Here is a 16,996-nt window from a genome sequence, read left to right as displayed (position 1 = left end):
CAGTATGAAATAACCAGTTCAGTTATTCTCAAAGGCCATGAAACTCAAAGGCTATGTAAGCTCAAAGGCCATGAAACTTAGAATACTGAATAATTATTCAATTACACCAGTATTAGTGTACTTGTTGTTAGAGTGGAAAGGAAGAGATATATTTTTTTAATGATTTTTTATTATATTATGTGAGTCACCATACAGTACATCCCTGGACTCCGATGTAAAGTTCAATGCTTCATTAGTTGCGTATAACACCCAGTGTACCATGCAATACGTGCCCTCCTTACTACCCATCACTAGTCTATCGCATTACCCCAACCCCCTCCCCTCTGATGCCCCCAGTTTGTTTCTCATAGTCCATAGTCTCTCATGTTTCACTCCCCCTTCTGATTACCCCCTTCTTTATCCCTTTCTTCCCCTACCGATCTTCCTAGTTCTTATGTTCCATAGATGAGAGAAATCATATGATAACTGTCTTTCTCTGCTTGATTTCACTTAGAATTATCTCCTCCACTGCCGTCCATGTTGCAGCAAATGTTGAGAATTCATTCTTTCTGATAGCTGAGTAATATTCCATCGTATATATGAACCACAGCTTCTTAATTCAGTCATCTGTTGAAAGGCATCTCGGCTACTTCCACGATTTAGCTATTGTGGACAATGCTGCTATGAACATTGGGGTGCATATGGCCTTTCTCTTCACTACGTCTGTATCTTTGAGGTAGATACCCAGTAGTGCAATGGCTGGGTCATAGGGTAGCTCAATTTTTAACTTGTTAAGGGACCTCCACACTGTTTTCCAGAGTGGCTGTACCAACCTGGATTCCCACCAACAATGTAAGAGGGATCCCCTTTTGCCACATCCTCTCCAAAAATTGTTGTTACTTGCCTTGTCTATTTTTGCCATTCTAACTGGCGTAAGGTGGTATCTCAGTGTGGTTTTGATTTGAATTTCCCTGATGGCTAAAGATTTTGAACATTTTTTCATGTGTCTGTTAGCCATTTGTATGTCTTCATTGGAACAGTGTCTGTTCATATCTTCTGCCCATTTTTTGATTTGTTTATTTGTTTCTCATGTATTGAGTTTGAGAAGTTCTTTGTAGATCTTGGATACCAGTCTTTTATCTGTAGTGTCATTTGAAAATATCTTCTCCCATTCCGTGGGCTGCCTCTTAGGTTTTTTTTGACTGTTTCCTTGGCTGTGCAGANTGTTTCCTTGGCTGTGCAGAAGCTCTTTATCCTGATGAAGTCCCATAAGTTCATTTTATCTTTAGTTTCTCTTGCCTTTGGAGATGTGTCATGAAAAAGGTTGCTCTGGCCGATGTCGTAGAGGCTGTTGCCTATTTCTCCCCTAGAATTTTGATGGATTCCTGTCTCACATAGAGGTCTTTCGTCCATTTGGAGTTTATTTTTGTGTCTGGTGTGAGAGAGTGGTCAAGTTTCATTCTTTTGCATGTAGCTGTCCAATTTTCCCAGCACCATTTATTGAAGAGACTGTCTTTTTTCCACCGGATGTTTTTTCCTGCTTTATCAAAGATTAGTTGCCCAAAGAGCCAAGGGTCCATTTCTGGGTTCTCTACTCTGTTCCATTGGTCTATGCGTCTGTTTTTGCACCAGTACCATACTGTCATTGTGATCACAGCTTTGTAGTACAGCTCAAAATCCGGCATTGTTTTCCTTTTCAACAGGTTTGTTTTCCTTTTCAACAGTTCCTTGGAAATTCGGGGCCTTTTCTGGTTCCACACAAATTTAAGGACTATTTGTTCCAGTTCTTTGAAAAATGTCCTCGGTATTTTGACCGGGATAGCATTGAAAGTGTAGATTGCTCTGGGTAGCATGGATATTTTAACTATGTTAATTCTTCCAATCCATGAGCATGGAATATTTTTCCATCTTTTTATGTCTTCCTCAATGTCTTTCAAGAGTGATCTATAGTTTCTAGAATATAGGTCCTTTACGTCTCTGGTTAAGTTAATTCCAAGGTAATGTATGGTTTTTGGTGCTATTGTAAATGGGATGGATTCCCTAATTTCTCTTTCTTCAGTCTCGTTATTCGTGTATAGAAATGCAACTGATTTCTGGGCATTGATTTTGTATCCTGCCACATTACTGAATTGTTCTATAACTTCTAATAGCTTGGGAGTGGATTCTTTTGGGTATTCCATATAGGGTATCGTGTCATCTGCGAAGAGAGACATTTTGACTTCTTCTTTGATTTGGGTACCTTTGATCCCTTTTTGTCGTTCTATTGCTGTTGCAAGGACTTCTAGTATTATGTTGAATAATAGTGGCGAGAGTGGACATCCTTGCCGTGTTCCTGATCTTAAGGGAAAGGCTTCCAGCTTTTCCCCATTGAGAATAATGCTTGCAGTAGGCTTTTCATAGATGGCTTTTATGAGATTGAGAAATGTACCCTCTATTCCTACACTCTGAAGGGTTTTAATCAGGAAAGGATGCTGTATTTTGTCAAATGCTTTCTCTGCATCAATTGAGAGGATCATATGGTTCCTGAGTCTTTCCTTGTTGACATGAGGTATCACACTGATTGATTTGTGAATGTTGAACCACGCTGGCATCCCAGGTATGAATCCCACTTGGTCATGATGGATAATCCTTTTAATGTACTGTTGGATTCTATTAGCAAGGATCTTGTTGAGGATTTTGGCATCCATATTCATTAGAGAAATCGGTCTGTAATTCTCCTTTTTGAGGGGGTCTTTGCCTGGTTTGGGGATCAAGGTAATATTAGCCTCATAGAATGAGTTTGGTAGCTTTCCTTCTGTTTCTATTTTTTGAAATAGCTTTAGGAGAATAGGTATTATTTCTTCTTTGAATGTTTGGTAGAATTCCCCAGGAAAACCGTCTGGGCCTGGAGTTTTATTATTTGGAAGGTTGTTTATCACTGACTCAATTTCTTCATAATTAATTGGCCTGTTTAAAAAATCAATTTCTTCCTGTTTCAGTCTTGATAGTTGATAGGTTTCCAGGAAGGCCTCCATCTCTCCCAGGTGGCTTAGTTTTTTGGCATATAGCTATTGATAAAAATTTCTAATAATCCTTCCAATTTTAATCTTGTTGGTCGTGACCTCTCCTTTTCCTTTCATAATTTTATTAATTTCAGTCCTTTCTCTTTTCTTTTGGATAAATCTTGCCAGTTGTCAATCAATATTATGGATTTTCTCAAAGAACCAGCTTCTCGTCCTGTTGATATGCTCTACTGTACTTCTGGTTTCTAATTCATTGATTTCTGCTCTAATTTTGGTCAACTGCTTCCTCGTGAGTGGGTTAGGCCTGGCCCTCTGTTGCTGTTACAGCTTCTTGAGGTGAAATTATAGAAACTGCATTTTAGATTTTTCTATTCTTTTGAGTGAGGCTTGGATGGCTATGTATTTCCCCCTTAGGACTGCCTTTGCAGTATCCCATAGGTTTTGGAACGTTGTGTTTTCATTCTCGTTGGTCTCCATAAATTGCTTAAATTGATTTTTGGCTTCCTGGTTTATCGAGTCATTCTTGAGCAGGATGGTTCTTAGCCTCCAAGTGTTTGAGTTTCTTCCAGGTTTTTCCTTGTGGTTGAGTTCCAATTTCAGAGCGTTGTGGTCTGAGAATATGCAGGGGATAATTTCAATCTTTTGGTATTGGCTGAGACCTGTTTTGTGTCCCAGAGCATGATCTATTCTTGAGAATGTTCCATGGGCATCAGAATAGAATGAGTATTCTTTGGTTCTGGGGTGTAGTGTTCTATGTATATCTACGAGGTCCAACTTNAGCCTCCAAGTGTTTGAGTTTCTTCCAGGTTTTTCCTTGTGGTTGAGTTCCAATTTCAGAGCGTTGTGGTCTGAGAATATGCAGGGGATAATTTCAATCTTTTGGTATTGGCTGAGACCTGTTTTGTGTCCCAGAGCATGATCTATTCTTGAGAATGTTCCATGGGCATTTGAATAGAATGAGTATTCTTTGGTTCTGGGGTGTAGTGTTCTATATATATCTATGAGGTCCAACTCGTCGAGTATGGCATTCAAAGCCTTTGATTCTTTGCTTAGTTTTTGCCAGGGTGTTCTGTCTATTTCTGATAGTGGGGTGTTGAGGTCCCCTACTATTAATGTGTTTTTATCTATATGTCTCTTCATTCTGGTTAAGAATAGGCTTGTGTATCTTGCTGCTCCCCTGTTGGGGGCATATATATTAATAATTGTCATATCCACTTGTTGAATACTTCCTTTAAGAATAATATAGTGCCCTTCTGTATCTCTCTCTATGGCCTCTAGTTTAAAATCCAGTCTATCTGATATGAGAATTGCTACTCCAGCTTTCTTTTGAGGTCCATTTGCGTGGAAGATGGTACTCCATCCCCTTACTCTAAGTCTGAATGCATCTTTGGGTTCAAAATGAGTCTCTTGTAGACAGCAAATGGATGGGTCATGTCTTTTTATCCAATCTGCAACCCTGTGGCGTTTTATGGGAGAGTTTAAGCCATTTAGATTGATAGAGATTATTGACAGATATGATTTTAATGATGCCATTTCTCTTTAAAGTCTTTGTATCGGTTGTGACTTGCTGCTCTGTATCACTCTTGGGGCCTTTTTACCTTTATAGAGCCCCCCTTAATATCTCCTGTAGGGCTGGTTTCGTGGTTACGAAATTGGTTAATGATTGNGACTGGCGATTCTGGAACGTCTTTATTTCTCCATCAATTCTGAATGACAGCCTTGCTGGATAAAGGATCCTTGTCTCCATGTTTTTCTCTGAAAGAGATTTAAAAATGCCCCCCCAACCCTTTCTCTCATTCCAGGANGGGATAATTTCAATCTTTTGGTATTGGCTGAGACCTGTTTTGTGTCCCAGAGCATGATCTATTCTTGAGAATGTTCCATGGGCATTTGAATAGAATGAGTATTCTTTGGTTCTGGGGTGTAGTGTTCTATATATATCTATGAGGTCCAACTCGTCGAGTATGGCATTCAAAGCCTTTGATTCTTTGCTTAGTTTTTGCCAGGGTGTTCTGTCTATTTCTGATAGTGGGGTGTTGAGGTCCCCTACTATTACTGTGTTCTTATCTATATGTCTCTTTATTTTGGTTAAGAGTTGGCTTGTGTATCTTGCTGCTCCCCTGTTGGGGGCATATATATTAATAATTGTCATATCCACTTGTTGAATACTTCCTTTAAGAATAATATAGTGCCCTTCTGTATCTCTCTCTATGGCCTCTAGTTTAAAATCCAGTCTATCTGATATGAGAATTGCTACTCCAGCTTTCTTTTGAGGTCCATTTGCGTGGAAGATGGTACTCCATCCCCTTACTCTAAGTCTGAATGCATCTTTGGGTTCAAAATGAGTCTCTTGTAGACAGCAAATGGATGGGTCATGTCTTTTTATCCAATCTGCAACCCTGTGGCGTTTTATGGGAGAGTTTAAGCCATTTAGATTGATAGAGATTATTGACAGATATGATTTTAATGATGCCATTTCTCTTTAAAGTCTTTGTATCGGTTGTGACTTGCTGCTCTGTATCACTCTTGGGGCCTTTTTACCTTTATAGAGCCCCCCTTAATATCTCCTGTAGGGCTGGTTTCGTGGTTACGAAATTGGTTAATGATTGGCGATTTTGGAACGTCTTTATTTCTCCATCAATTCTGAATGACAGCTTTGCTGGATAAAGGATCCTTGGCTGCATGTTTTTCTCTGAAAGAGCTTTAAAAATGCCCCCCCAAGCCTTTCTCTCATTCCAGGTCTCTGTAGACAGGTCTGACGTAATCCTGATACCTTTGCCTTGGTACGTGAGAAATTTCTTTGCCCTGGCCGCTTTCAATACTGTATCCTTGGATCTAATATTTGCGAATTGCACTATGACATGCCGTGGCGTAGGTTTGTCCTGGTTGAGCTTGGATGGGGTCCTCTCTGCCTCTTGGACACGAATGCTTGTTTCCCTTGCTAGATTAGGGAAGTTTTCAGCTACAATTTGTTCAAATATCTCTTCTAGACCTCTGTTTTTCTCCACCCCTTCAGGGATGCCGATGATTCTGACATTGGATCGTTTCATAGAGTCAGTAATCTCCCATAATCTACATTCGTGGGTGTGGATTTTTTTAAGACCAGCTTCTATTTTCGTTTTTTCTTCTACTAACCCATCCTCCAATTCGCTAATGCATTCCTCTGCCTCGGTGACCCTGGCCGTCAGAGCCTCTAGTTTGACTGCATTTGGCTCATAGAATTTTTAATTTCTGTCAAGATTCGCTCTCATTTCTGCCCTTAGGGATTCTATATTCTCAGTAACATTTTCGTTAATACTTTTTTCAAGTCTACTCATCATCTTGACCACTTGCTCTGAATTCCATTTCTGATAATTTGGTTACATCCATATCTATTATTTCTGTGGTGAGGCCACAGACTCATTGTCTTTTCTTTGCTGGGGGGGACTTCTCCTTCTCGTCATTCTGATGAGGATAGATTGCAGGGTTGTCCAGGGCCCAAATTATTGACTGGGACCCAGGCCGTGCGCCCTTGTCTTATAGAGATCTTAGGGATGTGGGCTTCTTCCTTAAAGATTTTATTTATTTATTTGAGAGAGAGAGAGACAGACAGTCAGCAAGAAAGGGAACCCAAGCAGGGGAGTGGGAGAGGAAGAAGCAGGTTCCCAGCGGAGAAGCCCAATGAGGGACTCCTTTCCGGAACGCTGTGATCATGCCCTAATCCGAAGACAGGCGCTTAATGACTGCGCCAGCCAGGTGCCCCGGGTTGTGGGCTTCTTGATTTTTCAGCCTGCCTTCTGGGGGAGGGGCCTGCAGCGCCGATACTCAGGAAACCCTGTTTGGGTAGAGTCTCCGTGTCCCCTGAGAGGGGGGATGGAGTTGGGCACGCTGTGAGCCGGTATTTCCAGGCTTTTGTTCCCTGGCGGCTTTCCCTGGCAGTTTGCTGTGCCTCTCCTGAGAGTCAGAGCAGCAGCGGCTGAAATTCAGCCTCTGTCACAGAACACAGGGTTTGCAGCCCGTTCTCCACTGATGTTCTGGCCACTTTAACTCTGTTTCTCTTGGTGCTGCTCAACCCTGCAGCATCCCGGGCTGTATGCCCCACACCAGGCGTCCCAGCCCTCACTTCCAGGGCCAGTGTGTCTCTGTCCTTTGTGTTTCTAACACCGCCAGCCGCCCCGCGCGCGCTCCCAGAGCTCCCGGTCTCAGTCTGGATCCAGTGAGCACACCGAGTTCATTTGTAGAGATCCAGATGTATCTTCCTGCGTCTCAGGCTGATTCCGTGGATGTTCATGCTGCTGGTACCTATCCAGCTCAACTCAGGGGACCGGCTGAAAAAGGGGTCCCCTACTCCTCCGCCATCTTAACTCCTCTCAGAGATATTTTACCAATCTAATTAGAAGTGATACAAAATGCTTCTGATTAACATGGGAAAGGTTACAAATATGAATCTCATTCAAATTTGAATTTCGGGTTAAAGATGATATGTAATACTACCATAACTCAGTCATCTTTTACAGTTAGCAGGAAAAAAAAATGTAGTAGCATAATTGTTGTTTTGGTCCTACTACCTTTACCCACTTGTGAAACATTTGAAAACATGATTCTGGGCAGAGGAGGGGAACAAGAATCTTAAAGAGCAAGTAAAATTACTCCTGCGGCTAATTATAAAAATCATATAAAAACAAGTCTTTTTCATTCTTGAAAGTTTTAACAGAAATGCTTCCTAATTTTCAATTAATACTCAGTGACTATACTCTAAGTACAAAATTCAGTCTTACAAACTACTGAAGACATGCTGCTAATAAAGAGCATGTGCTTCATAAAATCATCATCTAAAACTTTCAGATTTGGAGTTTAAAATCTGTCAGCGATAGCCATTGATACCATTATGCAAATGATCCATCTATAATTGTTTCACTGAATATCTACAATATGAAAAGTGACTTACCAATGGATAAAAGAGATGTCAGAATCAATGGAACGTTAGTAATTTATGAATACAGTAGTAAAATCTAACCACTCAGACCTTTCAGCTAACTGAACTTGTTGCATGATTTTACTTAGCAATAATCAAGTGATTTTTAAAACAAGCTATTAGTAATGAAATAAGAGTTATAGTAATCAGAGTTAATATTTAAAAAATTATGTCCTTTAGTAATTTCAGATTTAACCCAATATCCCCTATTATCTACGTTTACAAGCCTGTACAATGAGAACTGCTGTTGACAGATATGATCCTCAAGCATAACAAGAGTTTCAATTATCAGAGTAAGAGAGGGTTATACTTGAATACTGTCTTTCATTATTTAAGCTTTTCACCAAAAGTCTTACCAAAATACATCACTACCCAGAAATTCCAAATAATAAATTTTATTAGCAATTTCAAGGTAACTTATTTCTTGTCAAGCATCTCATGAATGATTACTGTGTATAATGTTGTGCTATTTTGTACAACTGTTTAGAATTTTTTACACCTCGGTATGTATCCTAAAACACATATTGAGTGTTTAGGTCAAATGGCCTAAATGTTTATTTGTAGTTCACTAAAGTGTAAAAAAGCCAATCAACAGAAATAGGACAATAAAAGGTGAGAATCAAGAAAAACAAGAGTACCATAATGGCCATCAAGTAGGACAAGAACATCTATTACGTTATTTTTACAAAGAAGGACACCTACAAAGAGTGAAATACAAGAAATTTCATGCTGGGAAATCTATTTGTCTTTTAAAAACAAAACCACTTAAGTGTCTTCTCCGAATCAATTTAGATAATGGCATTTTAACAGTATTCCATTATAAATTTTCGGCCTCTTTCTTTTCAACTGATGCTTTGTAAAAGGAAGTTACAGATAACTTTCCATCATCAGTAGGAGATAATCCATCTCAAACTGGCTTTGCCTACTAACCAATTTACTTCTGAGTTGCCTTCTACTTCCACTGAGTATGTGTGCAAAGAAAACGTGTTAATATTATATTTAGCTTAAATGAAACATTATTAAAGATAGATGTTACAAGGGACACCTGGGTGGCTCAGTTGATTAAGCATCTGCCTTCAGCTCAGGTCATGATCCTGGGGTCCTGGGATAAAGCCCTGTGTTGGGCTCCCTGCTCAGCAGGGAGCCTGCTTCTCCCTCTCCCTTTGCCATTCCTCCTGCTTGTGCTTTCTCTCTCTCTCTCTCAAATATATAAATAAAATCTTTTTTAAAAGATAGATGCTACAAAAATGCCATTTTTTTACATTTTTATGCACCTAAATTTATGTTCCAGCTCAGCCACTTACTAGCTTAGGCAAGTTACAAAACCAATTTGTTCAGACTCTCTCTTAGATTCAATTTCCTCATCTAAAATTGGAGTAAAATTGTCACCTACTCTGTGGCATTTTCATAAGGATCTACTGAAATAATACATATAACCTATTTAGTTACATGCCAGGCCAGTAAGGGCACAGTAAATGAAAGCTATGATAATTCATAAAATAACTTCTTTGCTGTAAATTAATTATGGTCAAACTAAAGATAACAGAAAATACATAATATTCAATGTACAAGCAGACTCCTCCCAAGAAGAGATTCAATCCTTAAAAAATATTTACTGATCTTTTTGGTCCTTTTGATCAAATCGTATTTATCCAACTTCTTATTCTGAAATTCCCATGGAAAGAAAAATTCCCAATAGAGAAAACGTGGCTCTAAGTTGTACCTCTCTTTAAATCACATTTACGAATCCACGAGTAAATCTTTTTTAAAAACACGCATTTAAAAAAAAATAAAGAAAAATAAATAAAAACACGCATTTAAAGAGGAAAGTGGTAATATTCTCATTAAAAATTAGAATATTCAAACAAAACAGAAATGTTATAAAAAGTTTTAAAACACTGTACACAAATTGAAAAATTTAGAAACCACCAAGAATCACTTTTGCCGAGGGCTACAATTATGACACAGGCAGGTGCATGTCTGAAACAGAGTGAGCAAATGGAGAGAGTAGCATAGGAAGATATCAAAGAGGTAAAGTGGGGATCAGATCACACAGGGCCTTATAGGCTATTATAAGTGTACTGGCATTTGTACACCAAGTGAAATGGGAGCCATGGGAGAGATTTGAGAAGCCAACTGATATGATACTGTTCAGGATTTAAATGGATAATATTTTTGTATTGAAAATATACTGTAGAGGGTCATGGTGAAACATGGAGACCAATTAAGAGTTGAGGAGTCCTACAGTCCCACCACTATTGTGGCAGCCCAGGTAAGATTTCAGCTTGTATGGGACCAGTGAAGGTGATAAGAAATGGTCAGCTATTCCAAGTACCTTACTTTGAATGAAGAGTTAATGAGTTACAAAATGAATTAAAGGTAAGAAAAAAATAGTTAAAAGATAGTTCCAAAGACTTTAGCCTGAGTAACTGGAGAGTATGATCAATTGTATCAAATGCTACTGGTAGGTCAATTAAGATGTTTTATCTCTGTGGTAAGGCTGTCACCGATGTCTTCTACTCTTCTCTCAATCCCAGTGAGTATACTTATGATCACTGCATTAAATTCTCCATCAGGCATGTAACTTATATCAGTTTCACTTAGATTTGTAGCCAAGGTCTCATCTTGTTCTTTCATTTGGGATAAATTCCTTCATCTTTGCATTTTCTCTAAGTCTCTGTCTTCTTCTCTGTTAGAAAATCCAGTTATGTCTCCTGCTCCTGCAAGTAATGGCCTTATGAAGAAGAGGTCACGTAGTGTCCAAGGCCTGGAGCTTCAGGGAGTGTCTCTGGTATGTGCTACATGTACTCTGCTGTTGTTTTGGGGCTGCTCTATCCTTCAGGCCAGTATTCTGCAGATGGTATTCTCCTTGTCTGCTGTGGCCAGTGTTTGGTCCCTGGCCTGAATGTGTTGAGTTTAACCAGGTGTGCTCTGGTCTGCTCTGCTCTGCTTATGAAATGAGTCTTTTCACCACCTCCACTGGAACTGAGGCCCTGCAAAACTCTCTGGTCAGGAGATGTGGTGAGGTCAGAGGTTTATGCTGGTGTTCTGGAAGTTAGGCCCACCATGCTGGTCCTGAAGCAAGCCTGAGAAGGGCAGCTCCAACAGAGCACAGAGGGGTGGGGCTTGGTGTTAGTAAATTATAGAGCCAGTGTTGGTACTATGTTGCTTTCAGCAGTTGGCTCACTTTTTATGGTGTTATGTGTGTGGGGGGGGGAATGGCTCCACCCAGCTCCTTTTTCCCAGAGAGGTATCTCAGTGAATGCTGCTTCTCAGGGGCAAGATCAGAGGATAGCGAATAATCCCCATGCTTTCCAGGTGCTTTTCAGATCGCTGTTTCCATGCCACGTCCTTGGGATGTTTACCTGCCTTCTCTCCAGGAGCAGGGTGGTACCCTCAGGGCTCTGTCCCAGCCAAGCTTGCTGACCTTCAAAACTCCAGGCTTCAATCCCTACTGGTTGCAAGAACTCATGAAATTCAGCCCCTCTTGTTTTCCAAAGCCAAGAGCTTTGGGAAAACATTCTCCATGTACATCCCCCCATGTGCTTCTCCTTCTCTCTCTCAGTCTCTCTCTAGCCCTTCTCTAGACCAGAGCTCCCTCCCCTCCTCAGTAGCATTGATCCATTTTTCCCCTAAACCACATCTCTGCACTTCCTACTTTCTTTGATGTGGCCTCTTCTCTCCCTTTATTTGTAGAGTTTGTTCTGTCAGTCTTCAGGTCAATTTCTGAAGTATTTAGAATGATTTGATAGTTATCTACTTGTGTTCATGGGATGAATTGAGCCTAGGGTCCTCCTACTCCACTGCCATCTTCCTTCTCTTCCCAGGCATTGTTTCTCCTCTATGTTTTTTGTTTTTTCGTTTTTGGTTTTTTACCCTCTGTCTTCCCAACTCTATTTCATATACCCAACAAGATACCTTGTGTTGTTTTCAGCAAAGTGAAATTTGGCCTGTTTTACTTCACAGAAACAGAAACGCAAATTAGTTAATTAAAAAACTGATTCAATATGCCAGAGACTATAAAATACTAGAGAACACAAATAAATAAGAGAGCCCCTGCTTTCTGGATCTCACTGTAGAAGTAATAGGTTAGGATGTTTTAGTTCAAAAAACAGATACTTCTGAAAATAGTTCTGTTTTATCAACAGGTTTCTGGTCTCTCTCTTACATGATATAAACACAGTCCATACAAATTTAACTACTTAAAACCCCATGTCACTTTGGACACACGAATTTTAGAATTACAAAAGCAGGGGTCTAACTTACCATCATTTTCTCAAACAGATCCAGTACTTCCTTTTCTGACAAATTCAAAGATCGTTCATCATATAATGGCTGAGCTGCTGGAAACTCACTCATTGCAACTTGAGAATCAATAGGATGTTGAATAAGAGGTTTTTCTTTTTTGACAGTAGATTTTCTAAAATTTGTAATTCGGTCACGCTACAAAGAAAAAAATAAGAAACTCTAAGAGAGAAACCCAGAATCACAAATATGAACTACTGAAACATCAAAATAGCATTTAGTGTAATGTATATCATTACTGCAAACTCTTAAGCAACAAGCTCCAGTTAGAGATTGTACAATTTTGAAAACTTGTAGTAGTTCTCCAGTCTCAAAAGTCTGAGGTGTGAAAAGTATTCCTCTAAAGTAAACCTAGTCCCTTATTTCTGTCTTACATAGTAAGTGGGTTAAAAAAAAAAAAAAAAAAGGTCCTGCGTCAAAGTCACGTGGTTGTTTAAGGGAGATGTAGCTTTGGTGGCAATTTTTGAACTACGAGAAATAAAGAAAGGAAATAAAAAGAGCACCAATATTCAATTCTAAGAGGGAAATTATAGTAATGTTTCTCTCTTCAAAGTGCCAAAAATTGTGACAAGTATCCATGGATACTTTGTCAGCATAGCGGCTGAGTATAATGGTTAAGAACATACACTCTGAAGCCAGAATGCCTGGGTTTGAATCTACCCTTTCCTAGCTGAGGAATCCTGTGCAAATTACGTGTGCTCTGTTTCCTAATCTCTAATCTCTAAAATACAGATAACAAGGGGCGTCTGGGTGGCTCTTTCGGGTAAGTGTTCGACTCGATTTCAGCTCAGTCATCACATAGGGGTTATGAGATCAAGCCCCATATAGGGTTCCATGCTCAGTGGGGAGTCTGCTTGAGATTCTCTCTCTCTTTCCCTAAAATAAATAAATAAAGTCTTTAAAATACAAGTTATTAAATGTTAAGTAAATAATGATATTACCTATACCACAGAGTTATTCTGAGATTTAAATAAATTGATATGTTTAGTGCACTTAGCTGCTATTTATTATTATTATTGCTGTTACTATTATTTCCCTTACTTTTTTCCCCTAAAAACTGGGAATAACAAGACATCACCTTTTCCATTTAATGGTAATGTTAACATACATAGAAATATCTTATTCCTACATACTATTATAAAGAACTTGATGTTTTATGGATATTGACTCTGAAACTTTGATCCCATGTACAATCTCTAATAATTAGCACAATCTCTAATAATTAGCTTGCTATTTCACATAGAGTGTATTAATGACTCCAGGTACATGTAAATAGCCCAATCTGTTTTAAACCCCAAAACATTAGACCTCAAAAATTAGTAATGTCCATAAAACTGAATGCAACTCAGTTTTATTCTGGTTTCTGTTAGAAAGCACATGCATACCATCAACTCATGTTAAACAAGCACACATGTTAGATGTGAGGACAGTAATCTTCACTGCCATGTTACTGAGTCCTTATAAATTATTTCAACAATACAAACTGCATCACAGAAGTAATTACAGCAACTTACATAATTTTCTGTTGACTCCCCCCATTTAAAGAACATGCTTTTCATTTTGATTCAAAGAACACTTTTTTTTTAAAGCTATACTTTGAAATACGAGCAGTTTATGCAGCTTATTTAGGATTACAAAAATGATTTTAGTACATGATTTCTTACAAAGAGATCATATAAATCATAGTGTTTTAGAGCTGGGAAGAAATCTGAAAAATCATCTAGACCAACTCTCATTTCACAGAAAAAGTGACTCGCTAAATTTGTGAAGTCCCTGGTTCCAATCCCAGTGTTCACATTAAGATTCATTTCTTCAAATTATCCTGAACTATATTCCAATTTTCTTTTAACTCTTTGAGGAAAATTAAGTTGGTTTAGATATGTATTATATTTTCAAACAACTCAATAAAAAATATTAAGTAATCCCAAACAAGCTTGAGTACATATTCAATGGTCAAAAATTTCGCTAAAAAATATGGTGGACATAAAAGCATTTATATATGCAATCGACCATTAAATCAATGTTTCTCTGTTCCTGTCCCTTCATGTCACTTTTGCAGTACTAGCTTTTAATTGAGTAGCATTATTTACATATATATTTGATCTTCCACTATGCCCTTCATTTCTATCTAGAAAATGGGCTTTTGCTTTCAGCTATATCTTGATAAGAAAATGAAGTTAAGCTATATAATTTTACCTTTTGAATCACTAATATTTTACATTATTTGTAACTTCACAAAGAAAAAACTGACACTGCTTAAAATACTGTATTTTAAAAGTTTAGCTATAAAAGGGTACACTTAAATGTTAAGCCCATAACTTTTAATAAGTTTTACTATGATAGCCTCAGCTCAAAATATTTAAGAATTTTAAATTTAATAGCATATATCTAACATAATAAACTTAGCTTCCTTTCTACTTTAATTTCCCCCAATATTGATACTAATCTTTTACTTACTCAGTTTACTTGGCTATCAAAAAAGAAAAAATCTGTATTTTCCAGGGTTAGATTTATATATAGACCAAAAAAATTAGATTAAGGTATATATCAAAATTTTATTGAGCTCTCATGTAATTCTGTACTTTAATATCCAAAAAAAGAAAAGCAATTCTCTTGACAAATTTCCATTTTACTGTGCTTTGTAAACATCTAGATATTTTATATCTTACATACATCAATGCTTTAATGTCCACCCACTATAGTAAAAAAGGCAACATGCATAAGTAACATAACAACATGCTACTAAGACCACCTTACCACATCATCTGCCAAAGTTTTTATTTGAATGTTCTATTAAAACCAAAAGGAAAAAAAAGAATACCTGTCAGATAAGAGAAATTCACAGATCAAATAAATTAATCATTGAATGATACCCATTTGTTTTATTAATTATAACTAATCAAAAAGAATTAGCAGGTTTAAATATATAACCACATACATTCTTTACAAAAGGAAAAAAAAGCTCTTTTAATGATCAAAAATGAAGATTTGGATGGGGGTGTCTATTTGTTTTTAAAGATGACTAGCAAGGTCCTAAAGACAGATTTGGATCAGACATCATTACCATAGTGCTCAAACATGAGAAAAGATATAGCAAAGTCATAAACCCTTTCAGGTTTTTTCAAAATTTTAGAATGAATCATATTTTTAAAATAAATTTTTAAAAATAGGAAAAACGTCACATTTAATATTAATGAAATAAAATGAAACAGCTGAGTCTAGAGCTCAGTTACATTGAATATAGGACATCTTTATAAATATTCTAGATAAAATTGGATTAATGGATTCTGTTAATATATGTCCATTTCTCAAAAATTCCAACACTTGTTTTTTACATGTGGTTTTCTACTTCTAATGTTGGGAAGCACTTAAAATGGTGTATCCTAGTTAATAAAATACAGTGGTTAATAAAAGCCACCATACAACAAAATGGGCACCACTATTCGAAGCATTAGAGTACAGCAATACTAAAGTAATAAAGCAATATTACAGTAAAGTAAATAAAGTAATAATTTAGTAATCTTCCATGACTGAGAAGGTAATTCAAGATCTTGCAATAGCATATGATCAGCATGAAGGGCAGTTATTATATTATAAATATGTTGAAATTCTAATTAAAAATTGTAATTAGGAAGATTTTTTAAAGTCACCAGTTAAGAATTGAAATTAATCTTTCTGCCACATCCTATACATTTATTTCTTACAATAGAAGCTGAATGATGAGCATCAACTTGGTCAAGCTTGCTCACAATGCTTTTTACTAAGAAAAATGTGGTCATCCCACTGATAAGAATTCATTATGAGTTCTAAATAAGTGAGAATTATTTGGTCTCAGGATCTCATGAAATTGTCTTCAAACACCATCAACAAAATGCTGTTAAGGATCATCCTCCTCTGGATCAGCTGGGACAAATACACTATTATATGTATAGTTCTCTTTCTAATTTTAATCCATTGATTCCCTCAGGTATCTATACTTCTACATTTTTGTACTATGTCTTCAGCACACCCCAATCAAATTTTATTGCCTAGGGGAAAAAAAGAAGGGGGAATATTCATATCAGAACTGAAGCCATTTTAAGAGAGGTTAATTCACCATAGGACTATCTCTATGTATTTCCTCTTTAATATTCATACTTAGCTAAAGAAAATCTTTATGCACGATGGTAAGCTTCATGATCACCTGTAATGTAAAATCAGCGTGAGAAATGTCAAATTCTCAACTACCATGCCACCATCCAAATATGTACCTGTCCACCCATGTTTAAGTAGGCAGATTATATATACAATTCTTCAAGCAATAACTTCTTTCCTTTCTATCCTTTGGGGATATAAACTCAAAGACACATCTATATCTTCAAAGTGAGAATGTAAATTAAGGGAAAATACAATTTGATTTAGTCAAATTATCTAGCTTAAGGTACAAATATGTCTGGAATGCTTTAAATTTATATCTCAATTGAATGTATGGTGACAAGTATTGTTAGTAATCTTTCTGCCTTGTCCTATGGGAAGAAATTTGAGTTTTCTTCTCCAACCCCACTTGCTTTTCTTTGAAATTAACTTTTTTGTCCATATTTAATCACACAGTATGGAGTTAGAGAATATTAAAGGTGGATGGAATTTAAAATAATCTGGTCAAAACCTCTCATTTTACAAATTATGAAACTGAAGTTTGAAGAGGCCAAGCGACCTGCCCAAGGACCACAGATCTATCTGGTTATGACTACATACTAACTCTCAGTCAACATATAAA

General features: G+C 37.4%; 1 protein-coding gene across 3 annotated transcripts in view; it reads right to left on the bottom strand.

The window, feature by feature from the left end:
- DIAPH2 (diaphanous related formin 2) overlaps positions 1 to 16,996 on the bottom strand; it is a 1,026,009-nt gene that overhangs the window by 955,734 nt on the left and 53,279 nt on the right. For 2 of the 3 annotated variants that reach the window (XM_034649855.1, XM_034649854.1), the window contains exons 2-3: positions 14,998 to 15,030; positions 12,202 to 12,378 (exon numbers count right to left, since the gene is read on the bottom strand). In XM_034649855.1, coding sequence (XP_034505746.1) covers positions 12,202 to 12,378; positions 14,998 to 15,030 — 210 coding nt within the window. The remainder of the gene's footprint in view (positions 1 to 12,201; positions 12,379 to 14,997; positions 15,031 to 16,996) is intronic. The other variant, XM_034649853.1, reaches the window with a different exon arrangement.

The sequence above is a fragment of the Ailuropoda melanoleuca genome, chromosome X (assembly GCF_002007445.2).
Source record: "Ailuropoda melanoleuca isolate Jingjing chromosome X, ASM200744v2, whole genome shotgun sequence".
Taxonomy (NCBI): Eukaryota; Metazoa; Chordata; class Mammalia; order Carnivora; family Ursidae; genus Ailuropoda; species Ailuropoda melanoleuca.
The sequence above is the reverse complement of the archived record's forward strand: the minus strand, read 5'-3'. Positions and strand labels throughout refer to the sequence as shown.